We start from the raw sequence: 19,201 nt of genomic DNA on the forward strand, positions 1-19,201 counted from the left end.
AGCTGTTGACATTCACGAAACATGTTCACGACCTTCATGATTAATTTGAGACATTTTATGACAGTTCATCAAAAGTGCATCTTTTGACACTATTTTTAAAATGTGGAGGATAGCATTTTTTCAACGACAGAAGAAAAAGGTAAACTCCGTTTTCTTAACTTAGCATTAGCATCGAACGTTGCACAATATCGTAGGTGGTACGAATTCAAAACTATTAAGAGCAAGACGAATATCTATTACTGGACAGATAGTAAGTAGGAAATAATTACTCTCTCCCAGGTAAAGACATATCCCACTCCAACAGTTAAGGATTGTCCTGGCCACGTCCTTACAACTGGTAGGGATAGGAAAGGTATGTTAGTCCAACATTTACTTAAGAGAGATGCAAAGAACTCTACGACCCCTAATAAATGTCTCGGGAATTTAGGAACTATTTTAGTAAGGAAGGTAAACCATAGGATACACCCAGTCAGTGTTGCTGGCAAATGTAGATTTTTTTTTATAAATGTTGAAATCGCTATTTGCTGGAAGATAAGGTTGCTGAAATAAAGTGAAGATATAACATGGTGAACTCACCATCGTTGTCACACCCGTAGCTAGTTAAAAGGAAGCAATAATGTTGTGTTTTATCTTCTATTCTATTTTTTTTACCTAGGATTACGTCTTTCGGCAATAAGTTGGGGTGCAATTTAAAAAAAAAAACTAAAATCGACCGCGTTACGAAAAGTGGTCAGGTTTAGAACGTCTATAACTCTGTCAATAGCGGATGGTTTTTAATTCTAAACAAGTTAATCGATTGGAAATGTTTCTACAAATCTGCTAAAATGAACATTTTATCAATTTTTAATAATGTTCAACAGTGGCAATGGTGATCAAAAAAGTTCCGTCCGTGATGGGAAAAAGTGATTTCTCTAACACAGTCACTGAATATTGATACCGGAGCACGTAACCCTACGTCAAATCTACGGTCGTGTCTTGAATACAACCTTTTACCTTTTTATTGATTGAGAGGAAAATCCGCGGGAGTTTAAATAATTTTACTACGTCTTCTCCCGTAGGAACAAAACCTCTATGTCTTTTCAACTTAAATCATAATCAATTAGAAATTTCAACAATAAATCATAATTCAAATGAAAGCAATAAAGTTAACAGATTATAATATGTCATCTATTAAATGGTACATAAAATGTTAATAATGGAAAGGTCTCACCATATAAATCCAATGTTTCCAGTAATCCCGTCCAGTTGATTGCATGCTAGCGGTAATTGAACGATCGTGGCATCTAAATACTCATTAGAACAGATGACGAATCATCTCAAGGATCACACCAAGTTATTTCTGATATACCATTTTTACTTCATAACATCATCTACCGCACAACAAGAATATTCTCCGACTTTTCTGGTTGATGGGATCAAAAGTAACGGAAAACTGAGTCACATATCCAATTAGCGGAATACCGTTTATCGCACCTTACAGCGCGTAAATAAACTGAAATTAAAAATTATCACCCACGAAGGCACAATTTTCTGGTCCGAGAGAAAAAATCAAACAACGCAGATAGCGACATCTCTTCTGATGCTTGCAAACATTATGAATCACGTTTTCTTTGTCGATTCTAAAACTTCCCGGAAAACGAGAAAACCACCAATCACACACGTATAACCATCCGGGAGGCAGAGTGCCAGTGCTAATCAAGCAAATGTAGCCGAAAACTATGAAAGCGAGCGCACGCACAAAAAAGAGAGCAAACTAAAAACAAAACCGTATCCAAAGGGGTTCAAAACTGCACTCAACTCCGTTTTCTCAACTTGCACCCAAATTGGGTAAAATCGGAACCAGCCTCATTTGTGTTTAACACTCTAATAGCTCAGCATTATTCAATTATCACGACAAAACGGTCCCTTTCAGGGACCACTATAAATTTGTATAAGAGTATTTTTTTAACAATTGTCAAGGTCATCAATCAGATGTCAGTTTCCAAATGCTTAAATCTAACATACCATGTATTTTAAGGCAACATTGGAGGTGCAATTTCATAAATCAAAGTCAATCGCGGCATGAAAGTGGTCTGATTTTTATCCAGAGATGATGGATTTTCAATCTTTGAAAAAATATTTTAAAATTAGGACTTTATCATTATTCAAAATGTCACAAAATTATCTCCGATTGCCTGCAAAAAGCGCTTTCCCTTACACAGATTTCAAAGTTGAGTTCCATCCGGTCTTTTCGAACGGATAAAATTGTGGCTCCCTCAAGGTCCGTTTAGACTATCTGATTTCTTGGTCTGAGTTAGACCGCCACCATTATGAAAAATCTGCTCGAATTTACTTTTGACACACTTTGTCGAACCCCCATGTTTGCTGGTGTTAACACACTGCCTGCACATGTCGAAAGAACTGTCAATCTAGATTTCAAAACAAAACTGTATCAGTAATAAAAAATAAATACTTCCATCATGAATTATCGGAAAATTGCTCTAGTTTCAGCAGACGTACACACTAATCCAGGCCTCCGTCGTTCGGTAAATTTTGAACTACAGAACTGTTCGGTAAAAGTTTAAAAATCAGTTAAAAATCCAATTATTAAAAAAATTATCGCGAACTTGTACAGAAGTTGTTCAGTTTACTCCATTTATTGATGAAAAATAAAATTTATAAATTTTCTGGATTTCTCACGTGTAACGGTCATTTGAAAATTTTACCGAGTTCTTCTGCTGTTCAAAAACCCGGTAAATTCCTACCGACTTCGGTGATCTGAATTAAGTGTGTATTTGCTTTTATTATTTTAAATAAAATGAGAAGGAGAAGGTGAACTTTGTGGAGTAGGAAATGGTTGCTCAGGAGGAATACCGGCAGGGATCTGGTTCATCTTGTCCTTCAAGAGCTGCGATATGAAGATGAAAATGGATTTCAAAACTTCGCCCGGATGTCGATACCAACTTAAGACAAGCTAGTGGGAAAAGTTCTCTCTAGATCTACATGATTCCTTGAGTTCTGAAAATTTCTGTTAACAACTCAATTCTGCATATTTCTTTGACGACCTTCCGACGTCCCTGATGAGAACAACGGTAAAATTTCCTGACGATCTGCAAATTTCTCGGTAGTTCTACAGATTTCTTTCAAGTTATGTGTGTTCTTCAGAAGTTCTGCAAATTTTCCTAAAAATCTACAAAGTTCCTGAATCCCTGAAGATTAAAGATCCTTAAAGATAAACAATTATCTCTGATGTTCACAAAATTTCTAATAATCTATGAACTTCTCGAAAGCTCTGTAATTTTTTCTGTAGTTTTTCATGATTCAATGAATATCTGCAAATATATCTGAACATCTACACCATTTCCTGAAGAATTAAAAGATTATCTAAAAATGTTTGAGCTTTCCGGAAGTTTTAAGAAGTTTTCTGAAGTTTTTCTAATTTTTCTAAAGCTGTGCAAATATCTCTAAAGATCAGCGAACTTACCTGAAGTTCTGTACATGTCTCTAAAAATCCAAGAACCGCAATGAAATTCTGCAAATTAATTTAAACATCTGCAGATTTTTCAGTAGATTTACGAGCTACCCTCTGAACTTTTATGAAGTTCCTAAAATTTATTTCAAATTCTGTAAAGTTTTCTGTAGTTATGTATTTCTGCTTTAAAGATCTGCGAACTGCCCTGAAGTTCAATAAATTTCACGGTAGATATCTGAACTTTTCTAAAGCTCTGTAAATTTCTTTGTGGACTCTTGGATTTTTATAAAGTTCTGCAGATTTATCAGAAATTCTTTGAAATTACCCAAAGCTTTACAAATTATCTGAAAATATTTGAACTTCGCTGAAGTTTAAAACATTTATCTGAAGATTTACGAATTTTTCTGAAGTTGTGTAAACACTTCTAAAGATTGGCGAACTTTCCCGAAGATCTGTGAGTTTTGCTGAAGTTTTGCAAATTGTTCTAAAAACATTCGAGCTTTCTGACGTTCTACAGACTTCTCTTAAGGTCTACGGACTTCTCTGAAGTTCTTCAGATCTATCTATTTCCAACTTCCATGGAGTTCTGCAAAACCTTGTACTTTTGTACTTCACTGCGATTTGTTGTTTAGAATTGAGGTACTTTTCTGACATTTAACGAATTTTTCTGAAGATCTCACATTTGTCTGAAACTGTGAAACTTTCTGACAAATTCCTGCAAATATCTTTAAAGTTCTGTAAGGTTTGTTTGAAGCTCCGTAGTTCTATTCCCAAGATCTACAAAAAAAAAGCCTTGAGGCTCAATAAAATTTCTCAGTAGATCTGCAAACTTCTATGAAGTTTTGTAAATTCCTCAGTAGGCTCTCGGGCTGCCCTGAAGATCTGAAAATTTCCCTGCAAGGCTTCTAAATAACCTTAGGTTCTCAAAATTTATCTGATAATATTTGAGCTGCCTCTAAGTTTTAAATGTCTCTCTCAAGATCTACAAATTTTCCTGAAATCGGATAAATATTTTTTTTATATAAAAATCGCCGAACTTTCTTGAAGTTCTACAAATTTTACTGAAGATCCATTAACATTTCTGAGATTCTAAAAATGTATCAGAAAATCTGCACACTTTCTTGGAGGTCTACCAAATTTATCTGAAGATCTATGACCATTCTTGTGATTTTTGTGGCTTGTCTGAAGCTATGCGAATTCCCCTGAAGATTTGCAAAATTTCGCTTATAGTTTTACAAATTGATCTGAATTTATTGCTTGAATTTTTGAAAATTTCTTTGAACATCTGAAGATCTATGACCTCTCTTGTGATTTTTTATGAATTTCTGTAAATTTGTTTGTAGTTCTGTTCTGTCAAGATCTACGAACTACCCAAATTTTTCAGTAGATCTCCGAATCTCTCTGAAGCTCAAAATCAATATTTTCACCTAACTTGCGGCTATTTTGCTGGATGAGTCGAATGAAAATTAAACGCAAACCTATTTCGTTCGACAAATCAAACGTCAAATCTAATCATTCTGTCGAAAAAATGTGAACGCATCCGAACATTGCATCCGACAAAATTATCGAGCAGTCCGCTCGAATCAGACCAACAATTCAGATAGTCTAAACGTACCTTTAGTTTTCAAGATACTGATTTTTTAGATTTAAAGACTCATAAATCAGTTTTAAACACTTTTTTCTCATCAAAAGTAGTAGGGCAGAGAACCTCTTCGGCCTAAGCGCCCATTTTGGGCCTATCAAGTAAAAACCATCAAATCAGTCCATGATTTCGGCTTCAACAGGTAAATTATGCATTTGGTACGATACTTTAGTTCAAATTCTACCGAACGAAGTCATTAAGAACGCGTGATATGATTGTTTGCACCCAATATTCTCAAATACCAATGGAGCGCTCCGACCGAATCAATCTTTATCTTCATCCGAAAGGCCGAAGTAAATTCATTAGCGTTTCAATTGTGTTTCAATGCGTTAGGCCGAGCTTGGAATCCGTAGGCCGAGTTTGGCGTCAAGAAGCAGTGTTAGACTTTTAATAATATCTCAACTATTTGTTTCTCTTTATCAAATCTTACGGAAACGTGAATAAATTTAGAAGTGATCAGTACTAATAACATTCCGGTTGGTGATAAACTACGTAAGATTTAGACAGACTAAGTGCGGGTTGAGCTTAGTAGGCCGGAAATTGGGTAGTTAGCCCTAACTCTTAGTTTTTTTACTGGCGTATTCCAACAAAGCTTGAAATTTTTCTGTAGGCACTACCCTGTTTTTACGTATTCTTTTAAAGATATTCAACAAAGACCGTTAAATTTGACATAACTTTCAAAAGTCATATCTACGTAATCGCACAAAATCTCACCCTAGAATTTTCAGGCCTAATAGCATTTAGTAAATCTTTTGATCTATGGAAAATTTCGTGCAATTCAAGTTCATTTTAGAACTGATGTAACGTTTGTGTGTACTACTCAAAAGAGCAGAAGAAAACGCAGTTTATGACGTTTGAAAGTTATGTCATATATAATGTTCTTTGTTCAATATATTTGAAACGATGCACAGTGGGACGAAATCAAAAATAGTGGGACATGGCTATTTGCGACGAAACTATTGAGTGTAGCATTTTGATGTCTTCAAGGATGTGTCTTCAGTTTTTAAATACTTTAATTGGGAAGTTTTTGATTAAGGGGGGTATACAATGAGATAAAAAAAAAAATACTTTTTTATATCTTGTTGGAATTGATGAACATCTATGGAAACATTGTAAATGAAAACATTTTAAGGAACTTTGTCCAAGACGTCAATTTTTATCTCTCAAGTGGACGAAGTTATAGGGCGAAAATTGAGTACTAACGCTAGTACTCCCTTATAACCCGTTTGTTACCATCACTTTTTAATTCGAATTTTACAATTTTACAATGTTCTACAAAGATGTAAGTGCTTTAAAAATGCACATTTTTGCTCAGTGAAGCAAATCGCTATCTCTTCATGTAAAGGATTTACATATGTATTTATAATTCTTCAACACTAACTTTAAAGGGGTGTATCTTGCAGGTTAGCAGGTATTAGCAGCTAAACTCGAGGTAATTTCGTTCAGCAACTTATACCCTACTGTTACATATCCAATTCCTAGGGGGATCCAAGGGGATGCCTAATGAATTTTCTAATATAGTACCTTAATGTTTTGTAACGTTTTGCTGTTTTCATGACCATTTTTCCAAGTATGTACATTAGAGTTGGTTGTAGCTTCGACAAAGTTGTTTGGTATAGTATTCTCAATCTAAGTTTGAGTTTTGGTGAAATTTAAGCAATATTTGGATTTTAGGAAAGCAAATGAATAGGACCGTTCCGTTTTCCAAACAAAATTTAAAATTAGCCCGCATGTCGAGATTATAACCAAATTCGTTCAAATATTGCCCAGTTGTTGGGGACCAGCATAAGCATTGAAAGAGCAGTGGGAAACCCACTCAAATTTAAGCACTTGAAAAAATGGTTACGAAAACAGCAAAACGTAACAAAACATTGAGGTACTTTTTAGAGAATTCATCACGCATCTCCTTGGATCCCCCTATGAATTGTATATGTAACAGTAGACTGGAATATGCTGAACAAAATAACGTGAAGATTAGCTGCTAATACCTGCTAGCATGCAAGATATACCCCCTTACATATAGCGTTAAAAAATTATAAAAAGGGACTTAAATCCTAAAACAAAGAGATAGCGATTTGTTTTGTTGTAGCAAAAACGTGCAGTTTTAGAGCACTTACAACTTCGTAGAACATGGAAAAAAATGTAAAATTCAAACTAAAAATTTATGGTGAAAAAATGGGTTTTAAGGGGGTTCTACCGTTTGTACTCCATTTTCACCCTATCACCCTTATTCTGTATTTCGTTCGAAGCGAAATTCTCATGAAAAAAAAAAATGTTTACATTAGTAAAAATCCACACATAACTAATAGAAAATTTCTTTAAAATATTAAGCATAAGATTCATTTGGCCACACATAATTAGATATCATGGAATAAAACACATACAGATTATGTGTCATATAAACAGTATGTGTGATCACATATAGAGATGATATGTGCAAGTGAGATTTATGTGTCTGGCATATAGAAACTATATCATAAATCTAATTGCAAAAATCTATGTGTGGAGCACATAGAAACAATCATTGACTTTTTCTCAGTGTAGGAATTTCGTTTTGAACGAAAAACAGAATAGGGGTGTATAACTTCGTCCACTTGAGAGATGGAAAATTGACGTCTTGGACAAAGTTCCTTAAAATGACTTCATCTACAATGTTTCCATAGATGCTCATCAATTTCAACAAGACATAAAAAAGTTATTTTTTTTATCTTAGTGTATACCCTCCTTAATCAAAAGATCTCACCATTGCAATAAAGAATTTATTAATTGAAGAAACATCCTAGAAGACATCAAAATGTTACACTCAATAGTTTCGTCGCAAATTGCCATGTCCCCCTTTTTTGATTTCGTCCCACTGTGCGATGCGTCAAAACAGGATGCTATTTTAATCAAAGTTTCAAGTTTTGTTGGAATACGTTAGAAAAAAAGTAAAAACTTCTACTTTTGTTGAGAAACATAACTTTGTGTACACACTGATTTTTGAGGCTTTAAATCTAAAAAAAACAACATCTTAAAAACTTAAGCAGCTATAATTTATATATCTCCGTAAAAGTGTCATACTTTTGTCTAATAAACAACTTTGTGGAAGACACCAAATGTTCAAAATTAATAATTTAAAGATTGCCGAAGACACAACGTCACTAAAATGACTCGTTATTAAGATATTAATTTTGTTCCGCCGTTAGATTGCATTCCTGAACTACTGTGCATTGGTTGGTTTCAGTGTTACAATTTTCAGTAGCGGGGATGCATTTTAGGATGGCGTATCAAATAATAGGATTGTTAACATGCTATTCTCTAAGGAATTTGACGTGTAAACATATGTTTTTGGCCATAGAATATCACGTAAGTCCATTTACTAAAGCAAAGCACAATAAAACAGTAGCTATTCAATGTAGTTGATTAAATCAAGAAATTCAGAAATTTTCAAAAGTTTCAAAAGAATTGATTTTTGTTCAATTCAATGCTGAAACTCTGGCAGATCAGCTGACATAACGTCAAAATAAACAAGGGGTCATACATGTTATGTTACATGTCAAGTGCAATACTTTGGTGAAATAATATTTTAATAATCGAAACATTATTTTAAATTCAGATGAATCGTACATCAGCGGTGCCAGTGGTGTACTGGTAAAGTGATTGTCTCTCCCCTCCACCCCAAAAGGCCTGGGTTCAATCCTAGTCGGCGCTGCCAGGATTTTCTGAGGCATAACATCTCTGATCACGCCTTGCTTCGGAAGGGAAGTAAAGCCGTTGGTCCCCGGTCTATGAGTTGATGGGTCGATAGGTAGGGTCCAGGTGTGGGAGCTGCCTTCCTGGCGTCGAGACCATTGGTACTCAGTACGGAAAACAAGATCGACGGAATAAAAATCAAGAGATTATATGCCTCAGAAAATTCCGATGGTGCCGACTGCACACTTAGAAATAAATAATTTTACACATGACGGAATCCATCTTTGACAGAAAAGATGAGACGTAAACAAACATGTCATATTATATCAAGTGCTCCGAGACTGAAAAGTTCGTTACTCAACGAAAAGTACGTTTAATTGAGCTATATTTCACGTCTGTAATGACTCAAATTTATGTCAAAATTGATGCCCGTATATGCTCTGAGACACCTAAATTTACATGGGTAAACGGTAAGAATTACACGGCTAGGGTAGGCTGCTAATGTACCTTTCGACCAATGACAGTCATCGACCTATCACAGTCCCTGAAATGGAAATTTGCAATGCTACTAGCTTCCTGAAACGTCCAAAAAACACATCTCACATTTACTTTTTCAAACCACTGCTTTCAGACTCCGCACGGTGCAGACCTGTCATTTGTCAGATATTTCCCGATTTTCCTAGAACCGAATGGCGCACTTCATAATTGCAAAAATTTTCCTCACAGAAACTCAAACAGTAGGTCCCTTCACACCACCACCAATAAGTCGGTAGTGGAAAAACAGAAGAAACTTCGAACGTCGTAAGTATAATGCCCTACACACATCGTTGCGTAAAAAGCAGCTGCTCTGCCTTTGGGTTCCACCCGGGTCGGTGTTTCAAGAAGAATATCTAACATCGCGCGCGTCTCTCATATAGGTGCTCCGACTGGCGGCGGCGGCGGTGTGCTGCAAAAACCAGCTGAGGAAGCAGCAGTCTGCTCGGTTTTCATCTTCGCCATGCAGTCTAGGGAAAAGAAAAGGCACGGGAAGGTGAAATAGAGCAGCGGCCGTTTTCTTCTGAATTAAAAATTGCATGCACTCGCTCTGTTCCTCGTGCTTTCGGAATGGGGGAATCCTTGAACCTTGTTGCCAGCTAGGAGAGAGAAAAAAAAAACTGTAACAAGGAAGTGATCCGCTTTCCCACAGATTATTTGTGCGAGCTTCACGCCTTTTCGAAGAATAGACTTAATTTGAGGCAGATCTAAGGAGAAAGAAGCAAAGACGGCTGCACCGAGAAATGCTACAAATTGGAATTAAAAATATGGCAAAAGCGGTAACAATTGGCAGTAAATTGCTGACATCTCCGGCTGGAAAATTAGGGTACTTGGAAGAAAGTGACGGACAGCTAGTAAAAAAGACGAGATGGGTCCGATCTGATAGCGTTCCTGACTGACTGTGAATGTCTTTCCAATCTTCGACCATGACAATCGCTGCAGCAGGATTGGCAAACTTGTTTCCTATTTGCGAACCTCGATCTGATGGACGCTCGCGATTCCTGTTTCATGTCTTAGGATACATTGTAGCGTGGAACAGGTTTCCTGCAGGACGACGGAGCTGACTTAATTTCGCGTCTTGCGATGCATTCATCCAGAAAGCAACGGTACAAGCAAAATATATCAAATTACAAAGGAGACAAACGGATCCTAATTTGCATATCTTCTTTCCGCCGCGGTCCCTGCGGGGATGACGGTCGCTTCACTCCGGCAGATTTGTGCGAATATCGCGCGCGCGTCTTTCACGTTCGGCTACCGTGATTTATGCGCTCCGGAATAGAAAAGACCAAGAAGGATCTCCATAGGATCTGCTTCTTGCTGTGTCCGAGCAATCTGGTTTCGGGTCGGATGGCGGCTTTTTATTCACCACTGCAAACGAAGCAAAGCCGCAGCAATTGGAAACATATTATGCTGCGATTAGATGTGGATAGGAATTCCGTTATCCTCCCGAGGGAGACACACACATATCCTGTGACATTGTAACTGAGACCACGTGGTTAGTGGAAAATATCGTAGCTTGTTTGCTGTGTCTGAGGGTCCAGCTATGTCGGGTATCATCAACTCAGTTGGAATATAATCCCACAAGGCACATAGAAATTTATGTCACCGATAGGAGTATCATGGGGTGGTAAATTTAAAGGACACAACATGAAGTGCAATCCAGTTGACAAGACAGCATGGATTATGCCAACGAACAATACAAAGATAGCTTCTTGTACTGAGAGGAAATTGAAAAGATAAATCAATTATTAGCTATTGTCAGTTGAAATAGAAGCTGTTTTACACAAAGCATGGGAGCAAAGAATACCACAAACTTCGGAGACAATGTTGAAAAACTTCAAAAATATCAAAATATGTGAAAATATGCTTGCAGATATCTGCAGAAACTGCTGGTATTCAATTGAAGGCTGAAGTCCAGGCTACCACCATAGATTGGTTTCAGGTCGAATTCTTGAGAATTCCGCTACTATTAAGAGAAACATTTAAAATAATAGTATTTTTAAAAGAACAATTTATCAAAACATAAATACGTTAAAACAAACAATACTTACTCTTTACAAAACCAGTAAACAAAACATTTTTATTGACAAGCTATTAGATCAGTTGGAGTCTGTTTATTTTTGTAGCATCGTACCATTATTAAGGTGATACTCTAAGGAAGCCTTAGCGGGAAACTTTAAAGGCACAAATGTCAGCTTCCACAAAACATACACATTTGAAATTACTACTCCTTGTTTGCTGTGCTACTACAAGCAGAGAGTAGCAATTTCAAATTTGTATATCTTGTGGAAGCTGACATTTGTGCCTTTGAAGTTTCACGCTAAGGCTTCCTTAGAGTATCACCTTAAGTTGTATCATTATGTGTTTGTGCAAACGTCCACTACGTGTGGTACTACCCTACCAGCTTTGTGTTGTATTGTGTCCTATACACTATCAATAAATAATAGTACTTCTACCTCCGCTATGGCAGGACGGTCAGTAATTCGATCGTGTTATATTATTTCTAACCATTCGCAATTCACAGCGTAGCAAGAAGTTCCGCTCGTGCGCGATCATAATAATGCCGTGACCAACCATTCGATACCCGCGGGCATCGTTTAAACCAAAATCCGATGCGATTGTCTTTAACGTTCCAATTGAGTTCATCAGAATCAACTCAGAGGATCCTGCTTACCTCCCAGCTGCGATAGTGAGCCATCTGGAAGAGCATGTGTAGTTCTTGACTCACCGTGGACTGCAAGGGTCTTGGGCAAGAAGCATGCTCATTTCAATGGCGAGTGCGTTTACCAGATTCTCGCGTAGTTATCGTGATCACTATAGTTCTTATAGTACATAGAGAAAGCTACGCACATTGAGCATCGAAGTTAAAGATGGAATCCGTGGACCGGTGACGAACATGGTATTTGCCACTTGGAGTGGATCAAAATCCCAAAAAGCCGAATAAGATTCGTTTAATTTGACATGCGGCAGCAACAGTGGAGGGCTTGACTTTCAATGATCTTTTGTTGAAAGGTCCGGATTTGATGGTTTCGCTCATTGCAGTTCTGATCAGATTCCGCGAGAGAAATGTAGCGATTGGTGGAGATCTTCGAGAAATGTTTCACCAAATAATTATTCGAGCAGTAGATTAGCAGTTGATATTTGTTATGGTGTGATCGCCCGGAGGATCCACCACAAGTTTACGTCATGGATGTCCAGTTCGTAAAGAACAAGAATGCTGAGGAGTTTGCAGAAGAGTATCCACGAGCAACGAAGGCAATTACCGATAACCATTATGTCGGTGATCACCTTGTCAGCGTGGACACCGTGAAAGAAGCAGTTGGAGCAAGTGAAATACATCCATGCCAAAGGAAGATTTGAGATCCGACCTCGTTCGTCTCGAATTCTAAAGGCTGGCGCACAATGTATTCTGGGTTTTTTGACAGATAATGCATAGGCTAACTGTGAAAAACCTGAAAACTTATCCATTGTGCGCCGGCCTTAAGGAAGTTTTGCGGAATCTGGGAGTAATGAGAAGTTTCAAACAAGAGTCTGAATCTGGATTCGGAGTCTGAACGAGTAAATTTCACTGTAAATTTCGAGCGAATGAATTGTTTCAAGATGGTGCATGAGCTGTCATGAAATTTAAAAAAGATAATTATCTTTAAGAGTCTCCTAGTATTACGACGCGTTGTTCGGAGGTGGTCGTGATCGTTGATCACTTTAAAAGAACATTAACGCGGACAAATAGCTCTGCTTGGCCGTTTGATTGTGGGTGAAATGGTGCAGTTGTGGTAGATTCCATTCGTCTTGCAGAACTGAGCTAATTCCGAGCTTGTGAATTGGGGGCCGTTGTCTGACACCAACGTTTCCGGCATCCCTGGCGTGCGAAGAAACTGCGCCTTCACGTAAGTAATCGGCAATCTCGCTTTCGATCTATGACCAATAAACGTAGCTGCGGGAGAGTGCCTTCAGCCGTAGAATATCGGGGTGCCCCCGGTGTAGATCTTCGGGGCATCACTTGCGTAGAGGAGATGAAATGACAAGCCTTTCGCCGAAGAGAATACAGCCCTGCACCGTGGTTAGCGATTCACGGCGATGGTGGAAACGAAGAAGTTTTCAATCTGCGTCGCTGGCCAGGAAATTTGGCCAGCCTTCCTGGAAGTACCAGTAGACCTTCTTGAGCACCGCGTCCGTCTTGGTGCTTTGTTGTACTGCGCCAAAACTCAAAGAAAACACATTAAAAGAATCACATATGGTTGATGAGACGAGACCAAATTTGTCCGTGGCCACGTACTGCATGACGAAGTCGTACATCAACAGCGTCAGGGCCCAGCGTTGCAGACGGTTGGCAGTATACACTGGGATGCCCTTCTTGCTCCCGAAGATTCGAAGTAGTGGTTGATGGTCGGTTTGGAGGAGGATCTTGCGTCCGAATATCATGCGGTGGACTTCAATCCGTTTGGCTGTAGTTACGCTCGGCTGGTGCCAAGGCTCTCGACGCATATTGGAAGACTTTGATTGTACCATCGGGAAAACGGTGACTGATGTTCGCTCCCAGACCGATTGAGGACGCATCGACTGAAACGATGATCTCTTGCTTGGGATTGTAATGGGTCAGGAGCAAGTCCGACGACAAGATGGTTTTGAACTTGTCGAACGCCCTCTGACAATCCGCTGTCCAAGAGAATTTGACTCCGTCTTCAGCAGTTTGTCCAGTGGGTAGCACAGAGCTCGCATATTTGGTACGAATTTCTCGTAGAAGTTTACGGCTCCGAGAAACAACCGAACTCCCGACACGTCCGTGGGTTCCGGCATGAGCTTGATGGCTTCGATCTTGGCTGGATCGGGACGAACTCCATGGTGGTCGAGTAAGTGTCCAACATATTGAATCTGCTGACGTCCGAAAGAGCACTTTTCGAATCGGACTGTGAACCCGATCTCTTGCAGCCGCTGGAAAAGTGCGTTCAGGTTCCGCCAATGATGTTCTTCATCTTCTCCGCCGGCTACGATGTAATCGATGTAACCGCAAGTGTGCTTAAGACCCGTCAACATGGTGTCAACGAGTAGTTGGAACGCTCCCGGCGCGGCTTTCACCCCAGGGGCCAGTCGGTTGACTTTGTAGATGCCCCAGAGGGTGATGATCGCGAGGAGCTTGCTCGATGATTCGTCGACTTCAAGCTGCAGGTACAATTTTGACATGTCGATGATGCTGAATACCTTCCAGTTGGTGAGCTTGATGAAGATGTCTTCCGGCAACGGTAACGGGTATTGGTGCGGTTGGGGAGCGTCGTTCAAGCCCGTGAAATAATCACCGCAAATCCGAATACTGCCGTTCGCCTTCCGAACCATCACAATCGGTGACGGTGATCTGGTTGGTGGTTTTCCTAACTGCGTCTAGGTCTTGGCCGATACGACGGTGATGTCCGAGGCAGAGTTGACCAGCAGTCGAACCGAACCACCGTTCACAAACACCGGAACAAACTTTCTTCTCCCCCGTACATTGTCGAATCTACAGTCACTGTTCTCGTTCGTCTCTTCACCCGCTTCCGAGGGGACTTTCAATCACTTTCACAGTAACCTTATTTATGTCCATATTAGTTACATTTTGCGTTCTTATGGCCTTTGTACTCACAGTCCCTTGTGTCCGCACTTCCAACAGGGACTTGGTGGCCCTTTTTTCCACTCACTGCACTACGCGACGACGATGAAGCACTGAAATGCCCCTGCCGCGTTCGTTGCTGCTTCCGTAACCGCTGCTTGATGGCGTGCACTGCGCTATTTGGGTTGCTCGATCATCGCGGTGTCATGCCGAAGATTCAAAAGGCGTTGGCATTCGGTGGACAACTGCTCAAGAGTGACATCCGTCTTCTCCTCGATGCGCGCCAACAATCGGGCTCGAATCTCTGCATTGGATTCCGACTTCAAACCGCAGACGTATAACATTATATTATTAAATTGCTCTTCCGAGAGAAATTTCCCAGCTTGAACTCAACGCATGTTTTGTTGATTTGGCAGATGTAGGTGACGAAACCTTCGGTCGGCCCTTTCCAAACTTGGAGGCATCGATAGCGTTTGCTAATGATCGATTCCGCTGCTCCAAATTGGCCTTTGAGCGTCACCTCGTTCATTTTTACCACATCCTCATCCAGAACCTCTAAGGGAGCGTTTTATTGCTATTGTTGTCCAAAGTTGCACCTTTATTACCATACGTATTGCTATCCTGAGCAATCAACTGGCTTTTGCATGTATCTGTGCGTAAACAGTCTCTGGGAGGAAGAACAATGTCATATGGAACGCTCGTACAATAAAACAGAGAAGCAAAAAGAAAGTCACGATCCATGAATGAATTAGCAAGAAAAATCCTGGGAAGGGAGGTGACCGTCAAATACGAAAAATCGTTGCCTACCTCACTTAACTGGTCCCAAACGACAACAAAGCCATAAGCAACAGTGGTTTGTTGATGTTTGGAACCAAATTCAAATAGGGAAATCAATGAGCGTAAACAGGTGAGGCCCAGTAAATTTGTCGTCTTTTTCGTTCTCGGCTGATAAAATGGATGACGAAGTTTGACGTCACACTCCTTCAACCGTTTAAACAGCGGGAGAACGAAAGAAATGACAAACTCAATGAGCCTTAAAGGGTGTCCACGATGAAATTGCCACACACAAAATTGATTCGCAAAATTCGAGTTTTCATACGATTGCCATCAAATTTTCAGGGATCGAGAAATAACTATTAAACTTCATTTTACCATTTTACTCGTATTTTATTTACAGTCCATACGCAAATGCCCGCACCTTGGCCTTAACCCCGGCCATAAGATTCTGCACAACCTGTGAATCAACCGTTTTTTGCATGTAAACCCATACTTTCTTCAGTTCCTCGACTGTCTTCACTACCTTAGGTCGTTTAATAAGGTGCTGCTTCATAATCGCCCAATACTTCTCGATGGGGCGGAGCTCCGGAGTGTTGGGAGGGTTGAACATTTTCGGCACGAAATTGACCTTATTGTCCGCATACCACTTCAGCACGTCCTTGGAGTAGTGGCATGAGGCCAAATCCGGCCAGAAGATTGTTGGGATGTTGTGGGCCTTCAGGAGAGGAAGCAGCCGCTTCTGGAGGCACTCTTTTATGTACACCTGTCCGTTCATCGTGTCCTGGGTCACGAAAGGTGCACTCCGCTTCCCGCACGTGCAGATGGCTTGCCAAACCAGGAATTTCTTCGCAAATTTGGACATCTTCTGAGTGCGGACATGCTCCGGAACGCTGAACTTATCCTTGGCCGTGAAAAACAGGTTGCCGGGGATCTGTTTGAAGTCGGCCTTCACATATGTTTCGTCGTCCATGATGCAGCATTCAACTTTCGTCAGCATGTTGAGGTACAACTTCCTGGCACGGGTTTTGGCGGACTTGTTCTGCTTCTCGTCGTGATTAGGGGCCTTTTGTACCTTGAACTTTCGAAGCCCAGCCTTAGTTTTGGCCTTCTGGACAAAACTTCGGCTTAGGTGCAGCTTCTTAGCCACATCCCTAACGGAGGCGTTCGGATTTCGGTTGAAGGCCCCAACTACGCGGTTGTGATTTTTGGTGTTGTACGGAATACTTTTTCCTTCACTTCTGGGCTTCCGATCGGTGGTCAACCGTTCCTCGAACCGCTTAATCACTCGCGACACCGTGGAATTCGCGATTCCCAACGTTTTAGCGATGGAACGATGCGAGAGATCCTTGTTCTCGTGATGAATGCGCAAGATTTTATCACGCACGAGCTGTTCTTTCGACTCCATTTCCGCGAGTTTTGATCACAGGACTTTAAAACTTGCAGGATGTAAATAATGCACTAAATCCACCCAAATTTTCATTAAATTCTACCCAACGGTTAAAAAGTTAGAGCAATTTCATAGTGTGGCAATTTCATCGTGGACACTCTTCACTCTGTTCTTCGCTCTGTTGTTGGTTTTCTGTATTGATCCTATGCTCCTCCAACTTGCATAAGAAGCATTTATTTTTATTCACTTCATCAAATATAGTCTCCTTTAGATTGACGAAATTAAGCGAGGAGGGTATCTCCTTTATCACGTCCATGTATACACTAGGGAGCCAATGAAATGTATGGGAAAAAAGTGACTATTGATTTTTTCAAACTGACCGACAAAATATTCATTTCCTCGAAAAAGACCATATGCAAAGTTTAAGCTCTATTGGACATGATTTGGGGTGGTGGAAAATTGTCAAAGTTTAAAAAACAAATATCTCAAAAAGTCAAATTCTTTACCAAAGAGTTTTTTTTATATATATATAGCACTACATCTCGAGTAGGGTTCGAAAATTTTAATTCTTTTGGCATCAACGAAACATTTGATTTCCGAAAATTCACTAAATTCACCATCCGTAAATTACGTTGCATATTGTGACCAATTTTAGAGCCCCACTCATTGCCTATACGGCTATTCCTAATATTTGCCGACCACAACGTCTGTACCTACCCCTCCCCCCTCAAAGGCTACGTCATTTATGCAGCTAAAGAAAGTTAAATTTCGACAAAATATTTTGTCGTTTGACATTTTTAAGTCATTTGACATTTTTAAGTCATTTGACATCAACACAAAACATTTCGATTTCCGTTTTGAGAGATTTTTCAGATGAAAAAAAATAAATCTTGACAATTTTGCACCACCAATCACGTCCGATTGAGCCCAAATATTGCACAGTATATTTTTTCGAGACAATGAACATTATGTGTATGGTCAGTTTCAATTGTTTCCCTGGCGCCCTGGCCCTAATGATGGTTAATTGACGCTACTGATATAGTAAAATCCAAAAACAACTCGTAACGATTTGTTCTCCAAGAAAATAGAGCGGTAAATTTTCGTCGCAGTAGCTCACTTGACATGTGAAACTCACAAATACACACTTAGAAAAACTCATGTAAATTTAGGTGCTCAGAGAGTGACACATACGACCGTCAATTTTGACATAAACTTAAGTCATAACAGACGCGAAATATACCTTAATCAAACGTACTTTTCGTCGAGAAACGAACTTTTCCGTCTCGGAGCACTTAATATTACATGACATGTTTGTTTACGTCTCATCTTTTATGCCAAAGATGGATTCCGTCACGTGTAAAATTAGTTATTTCTAAGTGTGTAGATGAAACTCGGTTGAATAATATTTGAAGACCGATGATAGCGCTATGCAAGCCGTAGTTAGTTCTAATCAGTGCTGCAAAATCTCGACAATACACGGTGATATTGACAGTTCTGCTTTGGTCACTCATTTGAGCTAACAGTCACAGTCAAGCCAAACCATGTCAATTGTCAATGATAATGCTGTCAGTGACGAACATGTGTAGATTTTTATATTAACTAAATTTGTAACGAAATTAAATGATTTGAGCAACACTATTACATGGAGCCATTAATGTGAACAAGCATCTACGTCCTGAACTGCTTGGATAACAATAATGTAACACAGAATGTACGAAATTACACTTTTTGTTACCAGGTGAATCTTTGTCATTGACGACAAAGTGAATGAGATTTTGACGAAGGTTTTTTGGAGGATCAAGTTTATCAGTGACTGTGTGACGAACAATTTTGTCAATATCGCGCGAAAGTCTGTCAATGACAATGACAAATCTCAGCACTGGTTCTAATAAGTGGCAAGCGAAGCATCTGGTTGTTTCTCAAGGAGCTAGGCTGCATTGATGTCCATTAGGGTGTTTCATTTTGAAAAAAGTGATGAATTTTTGATAGGCCACCCTCCAGTTCGATTCATAGCCCCAAAATATGAACCTGTGCAAAAAATGGTAAAGATTGATGAAGGTTTAGAGGTCGCGCCAATGATTTGGATTTTGTATGGAGATTTTGGTGAATTAGTATGGGAAATTATTGATTTTCGTTTACATTGCTCTAACTTTGGTT

General features: G+C 39.5%; 2 protein-coding genes across 3 annotated transcripts in view; one reads left to right on the forward strand and one right to left on the reverse strand.

The window, feature by feature from the left end:
• Window positions 1-19,201, forward strand: part of PsGEF (Protostome-specific GEF) — a 188,682-nt gene that overhangs the window by 32,199 nt on the left and 137,282 nt on the right. The window lies entirely within an intron of this gene.
• LOC135713474 (uncharacterized protein K02A2.6-like) lies at window positions 13,398-14,630 on the reverse strand. The gene is made up of 3 exons (XM_065236602.1): window positions 13,950-14,630; window positions 13,553-13,859; window positions 13,398-13,492 (listed from the first exon to the last, which is right to left on the reverse strand). Exons 1-3 carry the CDS (start codon window positions 14,628-14,630, stop codon window positions 13,398-13,400), a joined length of 1,083 nt encoding a protein of 360 aa, XP_065092674.1.

This window comes from Ochlerotatus camptorhynchus, unplaced genomic scaffold (assembly GCF_037179485.1).
Source record: "Ochlerotatus camptorhynchus isolate MF236.1 unplaced genomic scaffold, CSIRO-AGI_Acam_v1.1 ptg000041l, whole genome shotgun sequence".
Lineage (NCBI taxonomy): Eukaryota > Metazoa > Arthropoda > Insecta > Diptera > Culicidae > Ochlerotatus > Ochlerotatus camptorhynchus.

Excerpts from the sequence above, each read along its gene's own strand:
- LOC135713474 (XM_065236602.1), bottom strand. The coding sequence starts at position 14,630 with ATGGTTCGGAAGGCGAACGGCAGTATTCGGATTTGCGGTGATTATTTC. Across the intron at positions 13,860-13,949 it reads ATTCTCTTGGACAGCGGATT|TCGATGCGTCCTCAATCGGT; the intron begins GTCAGAGGGCGT and ends TCATCGTTTCAG. Across the intron at positions 13,493-13,552 it reads CGTGGCCACGGACAAATTTG|TACAACAAAGCACCAAGACG; the intron begins GTCTCGTCTCAT and ends GTTTTGGCGCAG.